This window comes from Pongo pygmaeus, chromosome 3, assembly GCF_028885625.2.
Source record: "Pongo pygmaeus isolate AG05252 chromosome 3, NHGRI_mPonPyg2-v2.0_pri, whole genome shotgun sequence".
Taxonomy (NCBI): Eukaryota; Metazoa; Chordata; class Mammalia; order Primates; family Hominidae; genus Pongo; species Pongo pygmaeus.
Window position 1 is genome coordinate 5137193 of NC_072376.2, and position 12808 is coordinate 5150000.

Below are 12808 nucleotides of genomic sequence, written 5' to 3' on the forward strand. Positions count from 1 at the left end.
GGGGCATAGGGATGTCAGTGCCAAGGGGTGAGCCGGGCGTCCTGGGTGGGGGCTGGTTAGGAGACAAGGAGACAGGTCGAGGATCCAGGACCCAGAGCTGCCCCGCCTCAAGGGCACCAGGAGACATGGCTGGGAGCACCCGCGGCACAGCCCGGCCATGCCTGAGTCCTCGCCCATCCTTCACTTGGCTGGGCCTTGGCTTCATCATCTCTAATGTGAGGGTCAACCGCACCCCTCAAAGGACTGTCGTGGGTCAGACGGGGAAGTGCAGCTGCTGCATTGGCAAGGTCAGCATGGACCAAGGGCTTGGCTGCACGGATCTTACTACCCCACTAGGATTACTCTTTAGGGACTTGGAAGCAAAGAGCCATCAGGGGCTGGGGAGCCGAGCCCTGTCTTCCTGAGACCCTGTGACCTCTGTCCACTCAAGAAGGCCTGGGGGTGAGCATGGGGGTGACGCCGCCTGCAGGAGAGGGAGCCCCAAGACCACCTCCTGCCCCAGCAGGAGCAAGACCAGTGGAGGAGTCTTTAGAGTTGTAGGACGCTCACCCGCGGCCTGGGGCCTTTGGGGGGGCACAGCTGTACAGCCACTGAGTCAGGCTTGAGCCCGGCTCCACCTCTTTTCACTAAGTGACCTGGGGAGGTTGAGTAACAGCTCTGACCCTCAGCTTTCTCATCTGTGCAGTGGACGCAATGTCGATGTCTGCCTCAGGGAAGTCAGATGGTGTCTGGGAGGCGCTGAGCTGGGGCCTGACACAGAGCGAGCGCTCAGTGAAGTACGTGGCTCCTGTGATGTTTCCAAGGCTACAGATGCATCACGCCATGAGGAACACACCTGGGCTGGCGATGCTGGAGACAAGGGACCCCCACCGAGGGTGGGGCAGACAGGCCTGGTGAGGGGCTGGAGAGCGCGCAGGGGAGGCAGAGCGGGACCGTGGCCGGTCCATTCAGCTGCCCTGACCCCTCTCAAGAGAGTGTGAAGGTCACAGGCTTTGGGGTCTGGCTGGCCAGGGTCTGGCTCCAAGGTCAGCCAGTGGTTGGCTGGGGCCGGGTTGAGCGACTTCTCCTTTTTGAGCCTCACTTTCAATAATTTGCACAGTGGGGACAGTGGTTTCCGCCGCTCACGTTCTGAGGACATCCCGGATGCAGAGTGTGAGTGACGCTCCAAGCCGGATCATCAGAACGGCAGTGGCAGCAGCTGGTGGTGCCAAGACCTCTGTGGCTTCCTGTGTGCCATCCTCTGCTCTGGAAACTACCGCAGAACCCCCCAGCAATGGTGAGAGGTGTGTGCTGACATCACCGTAAAATCAGGCCCAGACAGGGATTGTTAAGAGAGAACAGGAACTATAGGGGAGACCCCGGGTCCCTGGGGTCTGCCAAGATGTGAGTTCCAGCTCCGTTTACCCCACTAGCTGTGACCTTGGGCAAGGACGGTCCATGTCTCTGCACTTTCATGTCCTCAGCTCTAGGGAAGAGCCTGCCTCCTCGGCTGCTTAGCTGAGACAGGCATGGAAAGTGCCCACACCGCCCGGCTGCCGGCTGCACTTGCCCGATACAGCATGCAGGGCTGGTGCCATGGCTCTGGCAGCACAGGCTCCCAGCCCTCTGGCAAGTCTCAGAGCCTCCTGAGCCTCAGTTTCCCCCCTCATCCAGAGGAAGAGCTGTAGTGCCTATTGTGCTGGATGGCATCACGCTCTGACTGCAGCTGAGGGATGCAGTCTGTGTCCCCTCCCCTCAAACGTGGACAGGACAAGACACAAGTGACAGGATATGACTTCGAGGCCAGGCCCTGAAAGGGGTGTGGCTCCTGCCTGGCCACCTCCCTCCACATGCTCTTGGAAGTCAGCCGCCATGCTGGGAGGAAGCCTAAGCCACACAGCGAGACCATGTGCAGGTGTCCCGGTCGATGGTCCAGGTGAGGGGTTAGCTGACTGCCTGCATTAATTGCCGGCCATCTGAGTGAGGCAGGCTTTGAGATGACTGCTGCACCAGCCATTGACTGCAGCCTCATGAGAGACCCTGACAGCGAGCAGCCCAGCTGAGCCCAGTCAGCTCCCAGACACCAGAAGAGAAAACGGCCATAAACAATGCTACGCCGCTGAGGTGGGTGGTTTGTCATGCAGCCGTAGATGACTGGTCTTCTCCTTGCTGGGCATGACCAGGAGCGAAGGAGATCCCATCAGTGGAAATGCTTCATAAACTGTAAAGTGCGGTGCCACAGGTCCATGTGTGGGGTGCTCCCTAGATCACTACTGCAGTGAAGGGGAGGACTGGGGGTGTTGAGGGAGCGGCTGTTGGGGAAAGGCCTCCCATGTCCTGAGGCCCGAGTCAGGCTTCCTTTCAAAGCCAGCCGTGTTTCCCATCCTTTCCCTGCCTCAGTGGGGCTGTCGGGGGCTGTTGGTCATTGCCAGGGACGGGGCCCTCAGCATCCACAGGTCTCAGATTTCATCTCTGCGGGCAGCCCTGGCAGGTCCTGTCATCCCTTCATCAGATGGAGGGGACACAGTGGGCCCGACTGACCCACTGGCAAGGTCTGCTGGGCCAGGGTCCTGTGCGTTTTGCTGGCCCCAGTGGCCCAGCGGGGTGGCCTGTGGGAGGGCGGGGTGGGTTTGGGGCGGACGTTACCTAGAGTCTGCGAGTCGAGATCATCATCTATAAACTCCTCACCCTGGACAGTGCCCTGGACGTCCTCACTGTGACTCACGGGGCTGGTCATCTCCTGCTCCTTCTCGTTGTGCATTTGGGCGTACACAGTCCTGCCTGGCCGTTTCCTGCTGGACAGAGGTGAGGGCGGCTCAGCTTGGAGCAGCTTCCCAGGCCACCTGTCCCTGGAGCCTTCTGCTGGCCACCTGGCCACACCAAGTGTGGTGCACAGTGCCCACAGCACTCCAGAGGTGCCTACCCCAGCCCCAAGTCTTGCCTCCTGCCCCATCTCTGCTCAGAGCCACTTCCTCCAGGAAGCCCTCCCTCCTGCATGATCCCTCAGCCCTGGGATTCCCTCTTCCGTGACACATTGGGTGATCACTGTGTATCTGTCATCTCCCCTGAGAAGCGAAGAGCGGGCATGTGGCAGGGAGAGGGCATGATATCCTCTTCCCCTCCCCACCCCCCACACCTGGCCACCCTGCCACTGGGCTGGGCACACATTCCCGCAGGAGGCACAAGCCGGCCCAGCTCTGAGACGCACTTGCTGAGCCCCGTCCAGGCGTCCTGGGGGAGTACTGTCCTTGATTTCCCAGCGAGGAAAGGGAGAGGGTGGGCACAGCCCCGCTGCCTCCACTGGGACCCGGCTCAGGACCCGCCCTGGGCCAGGCTCCTTCATGCACGACACCCCACTTAGTCCAATCAAAACCCAGGGTCATGGTCCCATTTCACAGATGAGGGGACTGAGACTCAGTGGGAGAGGGGGGCTTTCTCAGATGCAGTTAGTGAACATCGCCAGCCCTCTGGAAACATTTTGACGGCAGGATGGGGTGGGGCGGGACCTGTGACTAGTTCTGAGGGTGACAGAAGGTGGCCGGTATCACCTATAAGCTGCAACACTTCACCACTGGATTTAAATGCTCAAAGCAGCCCTGCTCCTTCAGTCTAGAGCCTTGAGAGACGAGGGCCAGGCCCCTGCCGGGCCCCAGGGACATGTGGCTGAGGGCTTTGACTGGGTTGTCAGTGCTGCCCAGCCCAGCCCATGAGCAAGCTGGGAGCTCCCGAGGGCGCAGGCCGCACCAGAGCCTAAAGCCTCAGGCCACTGGGGATAAATGGGGCGTTGCTCTGCTGTGATATTGGGCACTTCTGCCTATGCCCAATATATTCAAGCTCCCAGAGCTTGGAGTCACAGCCCTTGGGTTTGTCAGCACCAACTTTAAGCTGCTTTTGTTTCCAGGGCAGTGGGGTGCCTGGTTTCAGGACCTGAAAGCCTGGGCTTGAAGGCCGCCCCTGCCACCTCGTTGCTGTGACAAACCCCACTTGCAGTGGCCATGGGATATAGGCTGGAGGGGGGACACACAGGAAGGAGGTAGGACTCCTGACCTGGGCACCTGGTAGAGGACGGTGTTATTTGTTCAGCACCAGCTTTGGGGGAAGAAGATGCTGAGTTTGATTTAAATTTGCAGTGCCTACGGAACCCCTGGATAGACCTGTTGGGAAGCCAGTGCCTCTCTCAGTTTGGAATTTGGGAAAGACCACAGGACAGACCCTATTCTACTTCTTTGCCCCACAAACTCCTATTCATCCTTCAGGATCCCCACCAGAAGTCACTTCCTCAGGGAAGTCCTCCCAGATTCTCCGGTTCAGCTCTGAGTGCCTCAGGCCAACCCTTTGGATGGAACTGAGTAACAAGGCGGGTAAGGAGCTCCTGGACGTGCTCCCAGACAGTTAATGCTGTGTCCCAGAGCCTGGGCCAGCCTGTGGAACGGGAGCACACATGAAACTACTACTCAAAAGACCCGCAGTGCATAAAACAGTGGGACCGGGAGCAGGAGGAGGGGTTGGGAGAGTCCAGGGCCCATGAAAGGCTAAGGCTTGGCATCGGGGAAGGGCCCGAGGCTCCAAATAAGCCAAAAGGAAGGGGTGAGCTGTGGCATTTGATGGTCCTCAAGGGTGACCCTGATGGGGAGACTGAGGCCCCCGGAGCTGAACCAGCAGGCAGGGGAGAAACAATAGGGCCAAATCTGGGAGCTGCATTTGCAGGGAAGCTGTCTGGTGTGCTGCCAGGGCCGGGTCTCTTTGCTCATTCCAGGTCTAGCGTCCAGGGAACTTCAGGTTGTCCAGCCCCTGCAGGGTGGCCATGACGCATCCCAGTGTGGGGGGATCACACCCATTTCACAGCCAGGGAACAGGCTCAGAAGGGAAGAGAGGTATGAAAGCCCCTCCCAATAAACAAACACTGTTCTTGCCACCTCACCCCAGCCTCAGCACAAGCAGCTCCCTCATGGGGACACCCAGAGCCCTCCCCACGGGAGCACCTGGCAGGAAGCTCAGCAGCTCTCAAGCACTCTAGAGGGGAGGGAAGGGATGGGCGGGCGGCTGAGGAAGCCTGGGATGTGGGTGGGCCTGGGTCAGGACCCAGCTCTGAGGTTGGCCGTCTGTGTGACCTTGGGCAAACCGCTTAACCTCTCTGAGCCCGGTTTCCTCATCTGTGAGATGGGCAGTGTCCTCCCTGTGAGGTGGGTGGGGCTGAACGGGATGATGGCTGGGATGTCCTGGGGAGGGTGGAGGAGTGGGTGGGTGGGTGATGCTCTCTGGGTTGCGAGTGGCAGCCGTCTCTTCCAGGGACCCCACAGGTGGTACAGAGCCAGGCAAGCACCTCCCCCTGCAGCCCATCACAGGCACAAACTCTCACCACTCCCTTCTGAGGCCCTGCTGGGGCCCCTTCTAGATCTGCCTGAGTGAGTTGGGCCTGGCTGCCTACGGCTCCATGGTCAGAGCCCCCGCAGATGAGGGCAGCCAAGGGCCTTGCCTTTTGAACTTGTAGAGGATGAACGCTCCTGCCGCGAAGAGCCCGATGACAAACAGCACCACTACCACCCAGTAGCCGCCGCCGCCGCCCAGCTGCTGGGCACCTGCAAGCAAAGCGGTTGTCAGTGGAGGGCCGCGGACACCGCCCATCCCTGTCCCATCCCCAGCCCATCCCGTCTGTCCCCCGCCCGTCCCCCGCCTGTTCCCCGCCCATCCCCAGCTTGTCCCCTGCCTGTTCCTGGCCCATTTCCTGCCTGTCTTCAGCCCATTCCCATTCCCTCCCCAGCCCTTCCCCAGCCCATTACCGGCTTGACCCCTTCTTGTCCCCCACCTGTCCCTGCCCATCCCCCACCTGTCCCTGCCTATCCCCTGCCTGTCCCTGCCCCAGCCTCCTTGGTGTGGAGGCTGTTCCATGCCCGTGGCTGGCACTCCTGATGTGGCTGAGAGGGGTCAAAGGCCATAAAAGAGCAGCAGTGCATCCTGTGTGGCCTTGGAGAGGTCCCCGCCCCTTGACCTGGCTCCCACTGGGGATGGAGGCTGTGGGCAGAGCTCCCCGGCTATGTTGATGCTGGCGTGGGGTGAACCTGTGAAGTTTCTAGGGCATGGTGTCTTTACACAGCAGAGAAAAGCTCATCAGCTTCTGCAAAGGCTTTTGCCCCAAAGGGGAAAGGATGACTGATGGCCGAGGAGACAGCTCTGTGGGTCGGGGAAGGGGCAGAGATTATCTGAGACCCAAAGCGCGGATGTCAGGTAAGAGCAGTGCTCCATGGGGCATCTGCGGAGGAAAGCAGGGCCCTCGGTCTAACCTGGGTGGGTTCTCAGTTCCATCAGAGGTGAACACCCACCAGGAAGGGGATATGGGCCATCTGCCCGAGGGCCCTGCAGGGACATGCCTTCTCCAGGGCCTGGATGCCTCCTCCACCCATTCCGCAGGGGAGCTCCCAGTGGCTCACCTGTGCCTGTGTCCCGCAGGGCCACCAGGACCCGGACTCCACCTCGCAGGAGGAAGCTGATCTTCTGTGCGTTCAGCACCTGCTGGATGGCGGCGAGCCTCTGCAAGCACAGAGGAGACAGTGAGGGGAGCCTCCATGGGGGTCCTCCGCCAAAAGGGGAGGGGGATGGGGTCCTCCTCCAGGAGGGGAGTGAGGGGTCTCCACATGTTGGGGGGTCTTCTACCAGGAGAAGAGTGAGGGGGTCCTCCATGGGGGGTGGGGGAGGGAGTCTGCCACACGTGTAAGGGGAAGAAGGGCCCTCCTCTGATGGAGAGAGTGAGGGGGTGTCCTCCACCAGGCAGCAGGGAAGCAGGGTCTGCCGGAATCTACCAGAGGGGTGGGGAGAGGGAGGGGGATCTGATGGGATCTACCAGAGGTAGAGGAGAGTTGGGGGTGGCTCTGGGATCCACCAGAGGAGGATGGGAGAGCTGGGTGGACCAGTGTGAGTCCTGCTTGGACTCTCTGGAGCCATGGGGCTGGGCAAGCCACCTGGCCTCGCTGAGCCTCAGTGTCCTCCTTTGTACCATCAGAATAATCACCCACAAGGGAACTTTCACCAAGAACCATGGATGGGACACAAAGGTGACCCAGACATGGCTCTGCCCTTCATGAGCTCTTGTTTTAGTCGGGAATGTAAAAGACACAGGCCACGGAGTGTGCCACGTTGGGGAAACGCAGGGGTGCTCCAGGAGGCGCCATCCTCCAGTAGTGGTCAGGGAAGGCTTCCTGGAGGTGGAAGACCAAGAAGAGAATGAGACAGGGCAGGACAGGAGAATCAGACCCCCTACCTGAGGGAGGGATATCCCAGGACGTGGTGCTGGGTTGTAGGGTGAGGGATGCAGGGTTGGGGGCACCTATAGCTGGAGAGGGCAGTGGCCAAAAGGCAGCCAGCCTTGTGGGCCACGGGCATCCTCCTCCAGGGTCTGCGTGACGTGACAAATGCGTGAGGTGCCCGGCGCAGAAGAGGGCTTCCTCCTCGCCCCTCTCACTCCCTCCCAGCCCCTCTCACTCCCTCCCGGATCCAAGCATCAGTCATCACCCAGGGCTGGGCAGGCTCGGAGACCCGGCTGCCTTTCACAGCACTGGTCAGCTCTGTTATTTTGACAATAGCCATTCTAACAGGTGTGAGGCCATGTCTCACTGTGGCTTTAATGAGCATTTCCCTGATGATTTGAGATGGTGAGCATGTTTTCCACATACCTGTTGGCCATTTGTGTGTCTCCTTTAGAGAAATGTCTACTTGGCTCCTTTGCCCATTTTTTAACCGAGTCATTTGTTTTCTGGCTATGGAGCTGGGTTTCTTACGTATTCTGGATGTGAACCTCTTGTCAGAGGTATGCGTCCTGAATCTTTTCTCCGACTCTGTGGGTCATCTCTTCACTCTGCTGATTGTTTCCCTGGCTGTGCAAGGGTCTCTTGGTTTGACATCCTGTTTGTCTATTTTTGCCTTTGTTGCATGTACTTTTGGGATCATCTGCAAAACAGCATTGCTCAAACTGATGCATAGTTTTTCACTATGTTTTCTTTTGGTGTTTTTACAGATTCAGGTCTTACATTTGTCTTTAATCCACTCTGAGCTGGATTTTGTAGAGGGTGTAAGAATCTGATTGCATTCTTCTGCATGTGGATATTCAGTTTCCCAACAACATTTATGGAAGATATTCTCTTTTCTCCATTGTGTCTTCTTGACAGCTTTATTGAAAATCAATTGACCATACATGTATGGATTTATTTCTGGGCTCTATTCTGTTCCATGGGTCTATCTGTCTGTTTTTATGCCAGTACCATGCTATTTAGATTACTGTAACTTTGTAGTGCATTTTGAAGTCAGGGAGTGTGACGCGTCCAGCTTTTTTCTTTTTGCTCAAAATGGCTTTGGCTATTTCAGGCCTTTTGTAGTTCCATACCAATTTGAGGATTTTTTTTTCTATTTCTGTGAAAAACATCATTGAAATTTTGATAGACCTTGCATTAAATCTGTAGATCACTTTAGGTAGTATGGACATCTTGACAATATAAATTCTTCTAATCCATGAACACAGGATATCTTTCCATCGATTTGTGTCTTCTTCAAATTGTTTCACTGGTGTTTTATGGTTTTTAGTGCACAAGATTTTCACCTCCTTGGTTTAATTTGTTCCTAAGTTTTTCACCTCCTTGGTTCAATTTTTTCCTAAGTAGTTTATTTTGCTTTTAATTTTTGATGCTATTGTTAGTGGGATTGTTTTCTTGATTTCTTTTCCAGGTAGCTTGCTGCTAATGTGTAGAAGTGCTTCTGCTGTTTGATTGCCTCTGGTCCTTTCTGACAGTGGCCCTCGCCAAGCCTCACTTCTCGTGTCTGTAAAACGGGATGTGGCACCACGTGGACATGCTGGAGTGTGCACTGTCCTTCCCCTGCACGGGCCACGCCTTCCAGATCACCTGAGTGAGTGTCAGTCTCCCTGACCAGTGCAGGCTATGTGAGCTTCTGGTTCATTTTTAGAAACCGATAACATTTACTCTTTTAAAGTGTACAATTTAATGCATTTTAGTATATTCCCTAAGTTGTGCAAGCATTACCACTATCTAATTCCTGCACGTTTTCATCCTCTCCCAAAGAATCCCCTAGCCTTAGCAGTCACTCCCCATGCACCCTCCCCCAGCCCCTGGCAACCACTCATCTATTTCTGTCTCTATAGATTTGCCTGTTCTGGGCATTTCACATGAATCGAATTGTACACTATGTGGTCTTTTGCAACTGGCCTCTTTCACTTAGCATCATGTTTTCAAGGTTCGTCCATGCTGTCAGAGGTGTCAAGGGCTTCATTCCTTTTGATGGTCAAAGAATATTCCATTGTAAGGTTGGACCACAATTTGTTTCTTCAACAGCTGATGAGTACTTTTTGGCTACAATGAGTAATGCTGCTGTGAATCCATGTACTGTGGATGTATGTTTTTGTTTCTCTTGGGTATATACCTATAAGTGGACTTGCTGGGTCATGCGGTAACTTAGGTATAACTTACTGAGGAATTTCCAGCCCATTTTGCACAGCAGCTGAACCCCTTCCATCAGCAGTGTGAGAGGTTCCAAGTTCTCTGCTTCCTTGACAACACTTAGAATTGTCTGCTTTTTAATTTTAGCCACCCTAGTGGGTGTGAAGGGATTCTGGTTCATCTTTGAGTCCCCTTCCCACACCTGTCACATGGCAGGTCTTTTATCCCCTCCATGAGGGCTATTACTTGGAAGTTGTCCTGTGCAATAGACATTTTCTAACTGCATGGGGGCTGACTTCTGCTCGGCCCTGAAACCCACACCCTCGGGTGTCTCCCTGACAGTGCTTAGCCTCATTTCCCAGTGCTCCTGGCAGTCAGGTTGGGGCCATGTGACCATCTGCAGCCAATGACATGGGAGAGGAAGTGAGCGAGCCCCCTGGGAGGTGGTCCAGCCTGTGTCCTCCCATCGACTACCTCTGCCACAGTGACCTTAGAGGCTGTGTGACTTCCAGAGGGTGTAGGCACGGGTGGACGAGGTCTACCCACCCTGAGTCAGACTGTGATGCAGCGAGAAAGACGCCTTTATGCCATGAGCCACTGAGACTTCCCTGCTTGTTGTAAATGACACGAGCCCTGGGATGTGCAGGGAGGACCTGGGAGTCCAGCGGCCACAGGACATACCTTATCACTCGAGAGGCTCCTCTTTCTTGTGGGCCTGGGAGGGGGCAGGAGCACGTACAGGTCAGCCAAAGTGGGCAGCCCCGGCTTCACCACGGTCACCAGAAGCTCCTGAGGGACGCTGGTCTCCTGCGGGGAGAGTTAAGCCACCATGGTCCGCTTGTCTTCCTCATCCCCTGCCTCATACCGGGGCCCCCGGGAACACCCTCTCTCCGTTCTTGGCCTGTCCGGGTCCTGCACACCTGTCCCGCAGGCCGTTCCTGAACCCTGCGTGGCGTGGGGATCGTTCCAGGGTCCCAGAGTGCCCTGAGCTACCTCCTGCACCCAGTTACCCGGGGCCCTCAGCCCTGCTATTCAGGACCTGTGCCCTCACACTGGCCTCCCCTTGGCCAGGCCTGGCCCTCAGTCCATTCTTCAGACCATGACTAGAGTGAGCACCAGCACCTTCCTCCCTGGCTAACGTCCTCCATCACAAGGCTCCTTACCACACCATTCCAGGTCTGTGACCGGGCCCCACTGACTCCAGCTGCCTCCCCCTTCCCACTCCCTAACACCCCAGGCCCAGCCAGGGCCATACACCCACAGAGAATATGCTCTCAGCCCGTAGGCACTGCTCATGTAGGTGCCTCTGCCTCCTGGAAGTCCCGTTCCACGTACTTCCATCTGGCAAACCCTGATTCAACCTTCAGTGCCCAGGACCCTTTTACCAGCATTATTCACGGGAGGGGAAGCCTGGGCAGAGTAGGCCTCAGCCTGTGACAGCCTCAGGTGGCTCCAGAGGACTGGTCCTCTCTCACTGGGGGGCCAAGGGCCTTGGGTGTGCTACAGTCCGCCCTGATGTCTGCCTCCCGGGAGCTCCTGAGGCCAGTGAGCACACTGGGTTCTTCTCTCTGTCTCGTGTCTGGCCCAGAAGAGAAGTTCAGTGAATGAAGGAAAATTGCTTTAAAGAGACTCTGGAGCACTGGAGGACGACAGTGGGGTCTCCTGCAAACAGCAGGTGGTCCCTGGACTGTGTGCGTGGAGGGTGCCTGTGGTCCCTCCCCTGCGAGGTGGCGCTCCAGCTGCAGGTCCCCCTAAATAAAGGCAGTGTGCCTGCCCCCCACCCACAGCTTTCAACACCCCCAGCTGGCCCGAAGGCCAGAGCATCGTGTGCAGGGGCAGTGCCACCCGCCTCTCCTTGCCCTGGGCGCCCCGGGGCCCTTGGGCTTCTCTGGATGCCAGAAGCACCGTGGGGCTGGGGAGGCTCTAGGCTCTGGGCGGACACCTTGGAGAGCAGCCGGGTGACCACCAGGCCCACGTCTTCCCTCCACTCAGGCGTGTTGGGGTTGTAGGCATCCAGCTCCTTGGAAAACTGCAGAGGCATGACCTGAAATTGATCTGGAAAGAGGCAGAGAAGGGAGACTGGTCAGTCCTGGACAGCCTGGCTCTGACGGCTCCAGGGTGGGGGTCGGGGGCAGCCTCATGCCCTGGATGGTCCCGGGAGGCCCTTGATTCACATCCCAGGGCCCAGCAGCCCCATCGTCTTCTCAAGCAGGCCGACAGCAGTCCTGATTTAGTGTTTGGAAACCAGCTCCTTCCCTGGATGCCAGCAGTGGTGGTCTGTCCCAGGCAGGACCTGGGTCACTGGCTGCCATCTTATAACAGCAGCGACAAAGATGCCAGTGATGATAGCAAAGATGCGCTGACCCAGGAGGGAGGCCTGGTGTGCACCAAGCCTGCTCTGTGAGATTTGCCTCCTTGACTCACAAGGATGAACACACCCTATGAGGTCAGCCTCTCATCCATCAGGGATCCATGGACTTCAATTTGCTGGTCCCCCCACCAGATTAAGAGTCCCTTGAGAGCAGAGCCCTGTCTTCTTCTCTTTCTCCCACATGTCCCACGGCTCATGGCTCAGAGCCCAATTCTAAAGTCACCAGGGGCCCCAGAGATAAATTTTAACCCCTCCACTTCTCAGGCCTCAGTTTTCTCACATGTAAAGTGGGAGGAGGCTGTGCAGGGCTGACGGGCTCAAGGGACAAGTGCTTTGAGAACTGCAAACCCAACATCTTACAATGAGGGTGGTGATGGCCTTTGCAAAGCTCCCAGCCCAGCAATGAATGAAGAATAGCCAAGGGCAGCCTCCTCCAGGGTGTGAAGGGCCTGTGTGGGCAGCCCCACCCTCCGCGTGCTTGTCCAACTAAATATTTAACTGATGGCTGCTGTCCACAGTAGAGGCTGTTCTTAAAGCAAAATGAGGGTTTATTGCTGTGATGAAGGTGGCAATGAGATCTGCCTCTTTGACAAGGGGGCTCTCCTTCAGTCTTAGGACCAGTTGGTATTGTAAATATCTCCCACGAGGGACTAAGAGCCCCCAGTGAGCACAGATAAATGAGGATGCAGATTCAGAAAAGGAGGCTCAGCGTTTCTCTAGACAGGAGTCCTCTTTAAGCTGCCATCATGAGACAATGCTCAGGCTTGGCCAGAGGTGCCAAGAGGATGGGGGCCCTGGAGGCAGGCAGAGTCAGTGCCCAAACCTGGCTGTCTTGCTGCTGGGTGACCTTATCCCTGGTGTGTTGTGTCCCATGAGTGTCTTGGGACACAGGATTTGTCAGTATTTATTTTACAGATGGGGAAACTGAGACCAGAGAGACCGGGAGACTTTGCCCAGGCCACACAGCCAGGGCAGGGCTATGTTTATCCAGCCCCTCCCTCCCCACCCCAGGGCCACC

The 12808-nt window shown here is 56.8% G+C and overlaps 1 protein-coding gene across 4 annotated transcripts in view; it reads right to left on the bottom strand.

Moving 5' to 3' along the window:
* The window catches only part of SORCS2 (sortilin related VPS10 domain containing receptor 2), a 548409-nt gene that overhangs the window by 2940 nt on the left and 532661 nt on the right, over positions 1 to 12808 (bottom strand). The window contains exons 22-26 of one of the 4 annotated variants that reach the window (XM_054485673.2): positions 11362 to 11474; positions 10101 to 10226; positions 6408 to 6507; positions 5456 to 5558; positions 2668 to 2771 (exon numbers count right to left, since the gene is read on the bottom strand). In XM_054485673.2, coding sequence (XP_054341648.1) covers positions 2668 to 2771; positions 5456 to 5558; positions 6408 to 6507; positions 10101 to 10226; positions 11362 to 11474 — 546 coding nt within the window. Of the gene's footprint in view, positions 1 to 2625; positions 2775 to 5455; positions 5559 to 6407; positions 6508 to 10100; positions 10227 to 11361; positions 11475 to 12808 lie in introns of all 4 variants that reach the window. The other 3 variants (XM_054485672.2, XM_063663495.1, XM_063663494.1) reach the window with 3 other exon arrangements.